This window comes from Symphalangus syndactylus, chromosome 2 (assembly GCF_028878055.3).
Source record: "Symphalangus syndactylus isolate Jambi chromosome 2, NHGRI_mSymSyn1-v2.1_pri, whole genome shotgun sequence".
Taxonomy (NCBI): Eukaryota; Metazoa; Chordata; class Mammalia; order Primates; family Hylobatidae; genus Symphalangus; species Symphalangus syndactylus.
In genome coordinates, this window is record NC_072424.2 from 63,117,325 (window position 1) to 63,130,815 (window position 13,491).

A 13,491-nucleotide genomic window follows, 5' to 3' on the forward strand; every position below is an offset into this window, starting at 1 on the left:
GGAGTGGAGTCAAATAGAGTGGATGGAATTGAGTGGAGTGAAGTGGAGGGGTGTGGAGTGGAGTGGAGTGGAATGGAGTAGAAAGGAACGAAATGGAGTGTAGTGGATTGGAGTGGAGTGGAGTGAAATGGAATGAAATGGAGTGGAATGGAATAGAATTGAACGGAATTGTGAAATGAAATATGAGCTGAGATTGTGCCACTGCACTCCAGTCTGTGTGACACAGTCAAATTATGTCAAAAGAAAGGAATGGAATGGGATGGAATGGAGTGGAATGGAAACGAACGGAATGGAGTGAAGTGGAGTGGAGTGCAGTGTAGTGGAGTGGAATAGGATGGAATGGAATGGAGTGGAGTGGAGTGGAGTGGAGTGGTCTGGAGGGGAGTAGAATGGAGTGGAATAGAATGTAATGGAACGTAATGGAATCGAATGTAGTGTTGTGTAGCTGACTGGAGTCAAATGGAATGGAATGGATTGGAAGGGAATGGATTGGAAGGGAATGGAATGGAATGGAATGGAATGGTGAAATTAATGTGAGATGAGATTTTTCACAGCACTCCAGCCTGGGTGACCTAGTGAAATCCTCTCAAAAGAAATGAATCGAATGGAATGGAATGGAGTGGAATGGAATGGAATGGAATGGAAGGGAATGGAATGGAACGGATTGGAATGGAATGGAGTGGGGTGGAGTGGAGTGGAGTGAAGTGAAGTGGAATGGTGTGGAAAAGAGTGGAATGGAGTGGAGTGGAATGGAAGGGAATGGAGTGGAATGGAGTGGTGTGGAGTTCAGTGCAGTGGAGTGGAGTGGAACGGAGGGGAATAGAATGGGATGGAATGGAATGGAGTGTAGTGCAATTCAGTGGAGTGGAGAAGAGTGGAGTGGAATGGAGAGGAATGCAACGGAATGGAATGGAATTGAATTGAATGGAATGGTGAAATGAAATGTGAGCTGAGATTGTGAGATTGCACTCCAGCCTGGGTGACAGAGTGATATGCTGTCAAAAGAAAGGAATATAGTGGATTAGAATGGAGTGGAAAGGAAAGGATTAGAGTGGAGTGGAGTGGACTGCAGTGGAGTGGAGTGAATTGGAATGGAGAAGAATGGACTCTGTTGGTGCAGCCCTCTGGGAAAGAGTTGCAAGAGCTGACCTCAGATCGGAAATCACAAGCACTTCTCTCAGTGTCCTAGATGGAACACATTTTAGCAACAATGAACTAGAAGTCATCAAGAACATGTGACACCTCCAAGAAGACTTATGCTGTAGTTTCTAGGGATACACCTGCCCTCTTCATTGTACTTTGAAAATTCCAAAATATCAGTTAAGCTTCCCATTTAATAATTGTTTAAAAGGTCAGTTTATTCTGTGGTTTAACTAGGGTGAAAGAAAATCTTATCTCTCAGTATTCCCCTTTTTTAATATAAAATGCCAAACATGAGCAAAAACAGGGAGACTAACACAATGAACTTTTCATTTATTACCTAGCTTCAACAATTATCAAATAATGGCCAAACACATTTCATCTCTAACCTTGCACACTCCCCTCTGCCAATACTGGATTCCTTAAGGCAAATCTCAGACATCACATAATCTTATCTGTAAATATTTCAATCTGTAAATATTTCCATCGGCATCTTTGAAGGATAAGTGCTCTTTTTCAATATGTCCATTAACATATATAAAAACTGAAAAATAATTCTGTAACACCAACAAATATCCAGTCAGTAATAAGACTTCCCTGATTGTCTCATAATATTTTTCATTGTTTGTTCAAATCAAGATCCATGTATTGCAATTCATACATCTCATATCTCAATCTATAGTGTTCTTTCTTCCCCTGTCTCCACCCACCTGCCCCCCCCACACACAATTTGTCATTGAAGAAACCAGGCTTTTTTCCTGAATAATTGTTCACACACTGCATTTTGCTGGCTGTATCCTCATGGTGTCATTTAACATGTCCCTCCTCCCCGATTTTTTCCTGAAAACTATTTGTTATGTATAGAGGCTTGATTACATTCAGGTCTGACTTTCTGACAAGATACTTCATGAGTGGTTAAACATAGGGATCAGGGGGCACTTTATATCTGGTTGTCTCTCTTTTTGTGATGTTAGTAGCCATTGCAGATCATCCTGGATTGTCTCATTAATGGTTGCAATATGGTGATATTCTCCATCTATCCTTTCTTTGTCTGTTATGAATACTTATTTAAAGAGATATGTTTCATCATCAGCTATTTGATTATTCTGAGGTATGGCTTGTAAAGAAGAGAAGATAAAATTCTCAGTTATTTCCCTTTATCACTTTTCAAAATAATGAGTTAGTTCCCTAGCATCCTCAAAAGGATTTTTTGTTTTTATTTCTAAGTATCATTATGAACTCGTGAATTTTAAAGCATTTTGTATAATTTGATTTATTTCAGTTATTAGTTTACTGTTTATTGGTGCTCAAATTGTCCCATTTTTAACCAATGACAATCTCTTCAAGTTGGCACTTGAGCTCTTTTCTCAGGATCCCATATTCTTTAATTAATCCCTTGCTTTATGCTATAATATGTTTCAGGCTCATCTTTTACATTTTCTATTACAGACCTGGAGTTAGACAGTTCTTTAAAGAACCCTAGTTCTTTTCACTGGGAAATGGTATTCAGAACCCACAATGTGGGGGCTAGGGTGCTCCTTGCTACTGGATTGGTCATTTTTTCTTGAGATTCTCAATAGACAAATATAGAAAATATGCTTTTTGAGAAAGTCTTGCTGTGTCACCCAAGCTGGGATGCAGTGGCATGAATGAGGCTCACTGCAGCCTCCATCTCCTGGCCTCAAGAAATCCTTCTGCCTCAGCCTCCCAAGTAGCTAGAGCTGCAGATACATACCACCATATCCCGCTATTTTTTTATTTTTTGTAGAGGTGAGATTTCTCCAATTTTCCCAGGCTGGCCTTGAACCCCTCAAGCAGTCCTCCTGCCTCAGCTTCCCAAAGTGCTAGGATTACAGTCATGAGCCACTGTGCCCAGCCCCTAGAAAGTGTTTTTTAAAAAACATATACCATACATTTTTACTGATATTTTTTCTTTTTCCTTTTTTTTTTTTTTTTGAGATAGGGTCTCACCCTGTCACCCAAGTTGGAGTGCAGTGGTGCTATCATGGCTTGCTGCAGCCTCAACATCTCAGGCTCAAGTGATCCTCCTGCCTCAGCCTCCACAGCAGCACCACCCTACTTGGCTAATTTTTTTTAAATAAAGGTGGGGGTCACACAGTGTTTCCTAGGCTGAATACTGATATTTTCTATTTGAATGTACAATAATAGGGTTTTTACTTAACTTCTTTGATTTTATATTTATATCTCTTTTCTCTTATGCTAAAAAATACTAGTTAACCATAAACATTTACATAATTATTCTCTTCATTCTATAATATACATGCATAAGAGTTTCAGAATAACAATACTATTATTAAGAACATGATAACAATATATAGCCTAGATTTTGTATAGATCTTTATAGTCTTTAAGTGTATATACCACTAGGGATATGTTGTAAAGTATTGGGTTTTAAAGTCTCTTGGAATAGACTTTCATGTGGTGATGTCATCAACTTGATACTCAATTGGATTCATGGTTTTACTTTTTATTTGCTATTTTATAGATTTATTTTTAAATTTTACTTCATTTCATAACTATACAAAATATATACATAGTTTCAAAGTCAAATCTACAGATTCAAACATAATTTAAGTGACTTTTTTCACTTTTGAGCATCCTATTCAATATCAGAATTTATATTAGACTATATATATATATTCCTTTCTTTGATCACTTTTCATCTTTGCTTCCTTCACTTACAAATATACTAACAATATATCCTAGTGATCATGAAAGTATATAAACATATTCACTTACTTTACTTTTTTATAGTTGTATAACACTCCTCATTTATTTGTATAACTACATAGTACTCCGAGTGACTGTACCAAAATTTATTCAACCAGTCCTCTGTTATGGACACACGTTGTTTCTAACCTTTTGGTTACAAGCATTACATTAATAAATTGTTTTGTGCCTAACTTGGGAGCTTATTTTTGTCTTCAGGATAGATTTCCAGAGGTGAAATTGCTTGGCCAAAAAATAAGTACATACATAATTTTGCTAGATATTGTCAAAAGTCTGCAATAGTTTGCATTCCCACTCAGAATGCCTGAGTACTTATTTCTCCACAAACTGACAGAATTTAAAGTAAAATTTTTGAATTGTTGCAAATGTGGTAGCTAAGAAGTTATATCTTAGTATAGTTTTAATTTACATTTCTTTTATTATAAATAAGACTACCTATCTTTTCATATTTCTAAAGGCTATTTAAACTGCTGTGAGTTATCAATATGTCATTTATTTTTCTGTAGAATTGTTGGTCTTTTTTTGTATTTAGAAGCCATTGAAATAATAGAATATTAATCCTTTATCTGTGCTAGAAGTTGCAAATATTTTGCCAGCTTGCTGTTTTACTTTATTTGGGGGACAGGGGCACAAAAACAATTTTTTGTTCCATGTTTATCAACTCATATTGCTTACGTATTTTGAATCATAAAAATTTTTTTCTCATTCCTAAGTTATAGAGAAATTCATCCGTGTTTTTATCTGATAATTGTATAGCTTCATTTTTATGGTAAATCTCAAATACATTTAGAATTTATCCTGATGTGTATCTTTTTCTACATGGTTACCCTGTTATCCTAACACTTGTCTATTTTGGATTTCATCTCACACCAAAATAAAGTAAAAACTAAATCTAATCATGAAGAAATATCATAGAAACCAAAACTTGAGGGTCAATCTCTAAAATTACTGTCATGTATTTTTTATATTAAAAAAACTTTACTTTTAAGAGCTATTTTATGTTCACAGCAAAATTGAGAGGGAGGTATAGAGATTTTCTTTATACCCTGTGCCCCAACACATGCCTAGCCTCCCCTATTATCAACAGACCCTCTTCCCTCAGAGTGGTACATTGGTTAGAATAGATGAACCTACATTGACATATCATTACGACCCAAAGTCCACATTTTTAGATTAGAGTTCACTCTTGGCATTTGCATTAGTCCATTCTTACACTGCTATGAATAGCTACCTAAGACTAGGTAATTTGTAAGAAAAGAGGTTTAATTCACTCATAGTTCTGCAGGCTTAACAGGAACCATGACTGGGAGGCCTCAGAAAACTTACAATCATGGCGGAAGGCAAATGGGAAGCACATACATATTTACAAAGGTGGAGCAGGAGAGAAAGAGAGAGAGTGAGGGTGGATGTGCCACACTTTTAAACCATGAGATCTTAAGAGAACTTTATCACTATCACCAGAACAGCATGGCGGAAGTCTTCCCCACCATGATCCAATCACTTCCCACTAGGTCCCTCCCCTGACATGTGGGGAATTACAAGTCAACATGAGATTTGGGTGTGGACACAGAGCCAAATCTTATCAGTGTTTTATATTCCATGAGCTTGAACAAATGAATAATGACATGTATTCATCACTGCAGTATCATTCAAAGTAGTACCACTGCTCTAAAAATCCTGTGTGCTCTATTTATCCCTACCCCATCCCAATCCATGGCAACAACTGATCTTTTTATTGTCTCCATAGTTTTGCTTTTCTAGAATGTCATATACTTGGAATCATACAGTGTATATCCTATTCAAATTGGCTTCTTTCACTTAGTAATATGCATTTAAGTTTCCCCCATGTCTTTTCACAGCTTGATAGCTAATTTTTTAGTGTTGAATAACATTCCATAGTCTAGATGTGCCATCTGGCCTGTATTTTCCAAAATATAGCAACACAGCCATGGAAAAAGACAAAGAAAGGCAACTAAACAGATAGATATGACAACTGAAAGCAATATATGGTTCCAGTTTCCATATTGTTACTTGCTGGGGCAGGGGGAAATGCTGTAAAGGACATTATTGGGAGAATTGGCAGAACTTGAATATGGGTTATATATTAAAGTGCTACGTTGATATTGAATGTCCCAAAACTGATAATTCACTCTACTGTGAATATATATGAGAATATTCTTGCTCTTAGGAAATATACACTGACATATTAGCAGGTAAAGGGGCATGATATATACAACTATTTTCAAATGTTTCCAAAAATACATAAAATATGTGTGTGTGTGTGTGTTTGTGTGTGTGTAGAGAAAGAGACAGAGAGATAAAATAAATATGACAAAATGTTTAAAATTGGCAAATCTTGCCAAATATTATTTGGGGTTCTTTATACTATTCTTGCAAGTTTTTTTGGTAAGTTTGAAACTATTTCAAATTAACAAAATAAACAAAATTCTATCTTTTCCCCTACTGAACTCAGATGCTGCTTGTATCATATTCCCCATACCCATTTGCAGTGAGGTTTATTCTGTCTCATTCTCTGTGAGTAAACACTACACTACTTTAACTATGGCAACTTTATAATATGTTTTGTATATTTTAACTAAGTTTTAAATAATATCTGAAAGAATTTATCCTTCTCATTGTTCTTCTTTTTCAGGGTTTTCCTGTATATTCTTCCTTCATTGTCCCTTTTTACACAACCTTATGATACTTTTATTGGAATAATATTACATTTATAGATTAACTTATTATTGACAACTTTGTGATGTTTAGTCTTTCTATCCAAAAGCTTGATATGCATTCCCATTTGATGAAGTCCACTTTTATGTTTTTCTGGATGTTTTACAGTTTTTCTTAACTGTGTTTTGACACTGCATATTTTGCCATTATAAGAGCAATATTGTTTCCATTATATCTTTTAACAGGTTTCAATACTCCATTTGAGTTCCTGAATAAAAAGCTTTTAAATAATTTTACAATTATTCTAAGGCAGATATTTTCTGGCCTGTTTTTTGTATCTTATTATTGCTGGTTGTGATGTGAAATTTTTGAAACAAAATATACTATCATTCACTTTAATTACTATTGCAAAGACAGGCTATGGTTAATACATGGGGAGATAGAAAACACTGAATTCCAAAAGTTAAACTGGTTGAAAGCAACACATGGCAAATGACCTCAGCAATCTGCAGAAGGCTTGTATCTCCACCCCAAAAAACAAAGGAAGAGCACTGGAAAAAATAATTTAGTCTTGATGAAACGTTAACAAAATCTTTAATCTTGTTAGTGGCATCAGCATACCTGAAGAAAACATATATGAACTAACTCTTTAATTAAATGTTAAGAATTTGCCGAGGTTTGTTCAGTCCTGTCAAGGAGGAAAATAACTGAATTATTTAAATAAAATAAAGGAAGTCCGAGGACTGAAGAAAAACCCTCCAAACAAAACAAAATTCTTTATGATTCTGTATCTCGAGTATGTGCTCCCATATCTGCCAAGCAACTATCAGGGAGTGAAAGCACTTGCCAGCTTTCAAGTGTCCAGCCCTCCCAGGCATATTTCTCACTGAAAACAAGCCAATTCACCTGTGATTTACACATCAGTCTGCAGCGAGCCTGAGGGGAATACAGTCATCAGGCCCGGATGACCTGAGTGCAAACCCAGCACTGCAAGCCCAGAGGCTTCCTCAGGTGCTGACTTCTGCCTCTCAAACTGAAGGCAAGCCATACTAGACACCTGAGGGAGATTAAAAACTATAGAATCAAATGGGTGAAGGATATGAACAGACGCTTCTGAAAAGACATTTATGCGGCCAAAAAACATATGAAGAAAAGCTAATCATCACTTGTCATTAGAGAAATGCAAACCAAAACCACAATAAGACACCATCTCATGCCAGTTAGAATGGCAATCATTAAAAAGTCAGGAAATAACAGATCTGGAGAGGATGTGGAGAAATAGGAATGCTTTTACACTGTTGGTGGGAGTGTAAATTAGTTCAGCCATTGTGGAAGACAGTGTGGTGATTCCTCAAGGATCTAGAACCAAAAATACCATTTGACCCAGCAATCCCATTACTGGGTATATACCCAAAGGATTATCAATCATTCTACTATAAAGACACATGCACACGTATGCTTATTGCAGCACTATTCACAATAGCAAAGACTTGGAACCAACACAAATGCCCATCAATGATAGACTGGATAAAGAAAATGTGGCAAGATTGACGCTGCCTCCCCAACTCAGCTGTTGGGGTTTGAGGGTGGGGCGAGGAGAGGAGAACGCCACGAAGGAGGAAGAAGGATGCGGCGGAGGAAGAAGGATGCGGCGGAGGAAGAAGGATGCGGCGGAGGAAGAAGGATGCGGCGGAGGAAGAAGGATGCGGCGGAGGAAGAAGGATGCGGTGGTGGAAGAAGGAAGCAGCAGTGTGGCGGACACAGCAGCTCAGGAGGCGTCAGGTTCCTGGGAATGTCAGTGCGGCACCGTAATTAGTACGGATCCCTCAGAGCTTGGTGTTAAATTAAGGAAGAATAAAAGAGATGAACATCTCTTAAAGAGAAGGAATGTACCACATGAAGATATCTGTGAAGACTCTAATATAGATGGTGATTATAGAGTGCAAAGTAACTCTCTAGAAGCTATTGTTCAAAATGTTTCAAGTGATAAGCAACAAATTCAATTAAGTGCAGTTCAAGCTGCCAGGAAGCTTTTATCCAGCGATCGAAATCCACCAATTGATGACTTAATAAAATCTGGAATATTGGCCATTTTAGTCCATTGTCTTGAAAGAGATGACAATCCTTGTTTACAGTTTGAAGCTGCATGGGCTTTGACAAATATTGCATCTGGAACTTCTGAACAAACTCAAGCAGTAGCTCAGTCCAGTCCAATGCTGTGCCACTTTTCCTGAGGCTTCTCCATTCACCCCATCAGAATGTCTGTGAGCAAGCAGTGTGGGCATTGGGAAATAGCATAGATGATGGGCCCCAATGTAGAGATTATGTCATAAGTCTTGGAGTTGTGAAACCTTTACTTTCCTTCATAAGTCCATCTACTCCTATAACATTCTTTTATATATATACTTTAGGTTCTAGGCTACATGTGCACAACATGCAGGTTTGTTACATATGTATACATGTGCCATGTTGGTGTGCTGCACCCATTAACTCATCATTTACATTAGGTATATCTCCTAATGCTATCCCTCCCCCCACTCCCACCCCACGACAGGACCCAGTGTGTGATGTTCCCCTTCCTGTGTCCAAGTGTTCTCATTGTTCAATTCCCACCTATGCGTGAGAACATGCAACATTCTTAAGAAATGTTACTTGGGTTATGGTCAACTTATGTCGCCACAAAGACCCACCATCACCAATGGAAACCATTCAGGAGAGTCTTCCAGCCCTTTGTGTTTTAATTCATCACACAGACGTAAATATATTGGTAGATACAGTCTTGATCCTCTCTTACCTTACTGATGCTGGCAATAATCAAATACAGATGGTAATAGACTCTGGAATAGTTCCTCATTTGGCTTCCTCAGCCACCAGGAAGTTAAAGTTCAGACCGCTGCACTTCGAGCTGTGGGCAACATTATTAAGGGAACTGATGAGCAAACACAAGTAGTTTTGAACTGTGATGCCCTTTTACACTTCCTAGCACTCCTGACACATCCCAAAGAGAAAATTAATAAAGAAGCAGTGTGGTTCCTCTCTAATATCACTGCAGGAAGTCAGCAGCAGGTACAGGCAGTAATTGATGCCAATCTTGTACCAATGATAATACACCTTTTGGATAAGGGAATTTTGGCACTCAGAAAGAAGCTGCTTGGGCCATAAGTAACTTAAAAATTAGTGGAAGGAAAGATCAAGTGGCTTATCTTATCCAGCAGAATGTTATCCCACCTTTTTGCAACTTGCTGACTGTAAAAGATGAACAAGTGGTCATCTGCAAAGCCTGAGTCCTGTCCTCTCACTCTCCTCCCCAGACAGCATGAGCTTCACCACTTGCTCCACCTTCTCCACCAACTACCAGTCCCTGGGGTGCCTGGACAGTCAGTGCGTGGCCAGCATCTATGCAGGCGCTGGGGGCTCTGGTTCCCAGATCTCTCTGTCCCACTCCACCAGCTTCCAGGGTGGCATGGGGTCCGAGGGCCTGTCCACAGGGATGGCTGGGGGTCTGGCAGGAATGGGAGGCATCCAGAATGAGAAGGAGACCATGCAAAGCCTGAACAGCCTCCTACCTGGACAGAATGAGGAACCTGGAGACTGAGAATTGGTAGCTGGGGAGCAAAATCTGGGAGCCCCTGGAGAAGAGGGATCCCAGGTCAGAGACTGGAGCCATTACTTCAAGACCATTGAGGAAGATCTGAGGGCTCAGATCTTCACAAATACTGTGGACAATGCCCGCATCGTTCTACAGATCAACAATGCCGGTCTTGCTGCTGATGACTTTAGAGTCAAGTAGGAGACAGAGCTGGCCATGCGCCAGTCTGTGGAGAGCGACATCCGTGAGCTCCGCAAGGTCATTGATTACACCAATGTCACTCGGTTGCAGCTGGAGATAGAGATTGAGGCCTCAAGGAGGAGTTGCTCTTCATGAAGAAGAACCATGAAGAGGAAGTAAAAGGCCTACACGCCCAGATTGCCAGCTCTGGGTTGACTGGAGGTAGATGCCCCCAAATCTCAGGACCTCGCCAAGATCATAGCAGAAAACCGGGCCCAATATGACAAGCTGGCTCAGAAAAACCGAGAGAAGCTGGACAAGTACTGGTCTCAGCAGACTGAGGAGAGCACCACAGTGGTCACCACGCAGTTTGCTGAGGTTGGAGCTGCTGAGATGATGCTCGTGGAGCTGACACATACAGTACAGTCCTTGGAGATCAACCTGGAATCCATGAGAAATCTGAAGGCCAACTTGGAGAACAGCCTGAGGGAGATGGAGGCCCGCTACACCCTGCAGATGGAGCAGCTCAACAGGATCCTGCTGCACCTGGAGTCAGAGCTGGCACAGACCCAGGCAGAAGGACAGGGCCAGGCCCAGGAGTATGAGGCCCTGCAGAACATCAAGGTCAAGCTGGAGGCTGAGATCATCACCTACCACCGCCTGCTGGAAGATGGTGAGGACTTCAAACTTGGTGATGCCCTGGACAGCAGTAACTCCATGCAAACCATCCAAAAGACCACCACCTGCCAGATAGTGGATGGCAAAGTGGTGTCTGAAAACAATGACACCAAAGTTCGGAGACATTAAGCCAGCAGAAGCAGGGTACCCTTTGGGAAACAGAAGGCCAATAAAAAATTCAGAGGTCACACCTTATACAAAAATTAATTCAAGATGGATTAAAGACTTAAATATTAGACCTAAAACCATAAAAACCCTAGAAGAAAACCTATGCAATACCATTCAGGACATAGGCATGGGCAAGGACTTCATGTCTAAAACACCAAAAGCTATGGCAACAAAAGCCAAAATTGACAAATGGGATCTAAGTAAACTAAAGAGCTTCTGCACAGCAAAAGAAACTACCATCAGAGTGAACAGGCAACCTACAGAATAGGAGAAAATTTTTGCCATCTACCTATCTGACAAAGGGCTAACATCCAGAATCTGCAAAGAACTCAAACAAATTTACAAGAAAAAAACAACCCCATCAAAAAGTGGGCAAAGGATATGAACAGACACTCCTCAAAAGAAGACATTTATGCAGCCAAAAGACACATGAAAAAATGCTCATCATCACTGGACGTCAGAGAAATGCAAATCAGAACCACAATGAGATACCATCTCATGCCAATTAGAATGGCAATCATTAAAAAGTCAGGAAACAACAGGTGCTGGAGAGGATGTGGAGAAATGGGAACACTTTTACACTGTTGATGGGAGCGTAAATTAGTTCAACCATTATGGAAAACAGTGTGGTGATTCCTCAAGGATCTAGAACTAGAAATACCATTTGACCCAGCAATCCCATTACTGGGTATATACCCAAAGTATTATAAATCATGCTACTATAAAGACACATGCACATGTGTGTTTATTGCAGTACTATTCACAATAGCAAAGACTTAGAACCAACCCAAATGTCCATCAGTGATAGACTGGATTAAGAAAATGTGGCACATATACACCATGGAATACTATGCAGCCATAAAAAAGGATGAGTTCATGAAGCTGGAAACCATAATTCTCAGCAAACTATCACAAAGACAGAAAACCAAACACCACATGTTCTCACTCATAGGTGGGAATTGAACAATGAGAACACTTGGACACAGAGTGGGGAACATCATACACCGGGGCCTGTTGAGGGGTCGGTGGCTGGGGGAAGGATAGCATTAGGAGAAATACCTAATGTAAATGACGAGTCGATGGGTGCAGCAAACCAACATGGCACATGTATACCGATGTATCAAACCTGCACGTTGTGCACTTGTACCCTAGAACTAAAAGTATAATTTAAAAAAAAAATTCAGAGGTCAAAAAAAAATGCACAAGTTGTACATGCAGTACTCAATGGACTAAGTAATATACTAAAATGGCCAAAGATAAGGCATAAACCATGGACAATCTTTTTTTTTTTTTTTTTTTTTGAGACAGAGTCTCACTCTGTCTCCAAGCTGGAGTGCAATGATGCAATCTCGGCTCACTGAAATCTCTGACTCCCTGGTTCAAGCAATTCTCCTGTCTCAGCCTCTCAAGTAGCTGGGATTACAGGCACGTGCCACCATACCCAGGTAATTTTTGTATTTTTAGAAGAGACGGGGTTTCACCATGTTGGCCAAGATGGTCTCGATCTCCTGACCTCGTGATCTGCCTGGCTCAGCCTCCCAAAGTGCTAGGATTACAGGCTTGAGCCACTGCGCCCAGCCAGGCAATCTTATAGAGGAAGATAGAGGGCTGGAGAAAATTAAACAACTTCAAAATCATGAAAATGAACACATCTACAAATTGGCCTATGAGATCATTGATCAATTCTTCTCTTCAGATGATAATTGATGAAGACCCTAGCCTTGTTCCAGAGGCAATTCAAGGTGGAACACTTGGTTTCAATTCATCTGCCAATTTACCAACAGAAGGGTTCTAGTTTTAGAAAGACATCGTGGAAGTTAGGTACAATGCAGCACTGAGATATATATACACACATGTATACACATATATATACATATATACATCTATATATATACACATATACATATACACATACAAACGTATATATGTGTATATGTATATACACACACCATGGAATACTATGCAGCCATAAAAAAGGATGAGTTCATGAAGCTGGAAACCATAATTCTCAGCAAACTATCACAAAGACAGAAAACCAAACACTGCATGTTCTCACTCATAGGTGGGGATTGAACAATGAGAACACTTGGACACAGAGTGGGGAACATCATACACCGGGGCCTGTATGATATATACATGTATGTATATATATATATGTGTGTGTGTGTGTGTGTGTGTATACATGTGTGTATATATATATAAAGGTTTGATCCATCAAGCTTGGTTCGTGGGATCTGCTGCTGCATTAAATAGGGAAATAAAATGTGAAGATTTCATTTGAAATCACAGAAAATGCTCAGATGAGGTCA

The 13,491-nt window shown here is 39.4% G+C and overlaps 1 protein-coding gene across 1 annotated transcript; it reads left to right on the forward strand.

Annotated features, from left to right (window-relative positions):
* Nucleotides 1-8,213: 8,213 nt before the first annotated feature.
* On the forward strand, nucleotides 8,214-12,977 carry LOC129462131 (importin subunit alpha-3-like). The gene is given in 10 exon segments (XM_063624285.1): nucleotides 8,214-8,765; nucleotides 8,768-8,955; nucleotides 9,202-9,422; nucleotides 9,425-9,691; nucleotides 9,694-9,840; nucleotides 9,879-10,067; nucleotides 10,173-10,325; nucleotides 10,563-11,128; nucleotides 12,761-12,883; nucleotides 12,885-12,977. Coding segments are annotated over 10 exon segments (2,499 nt in total).
* Nucleotides 12,978-13,491: the final 514 nt, after the last annotated feature.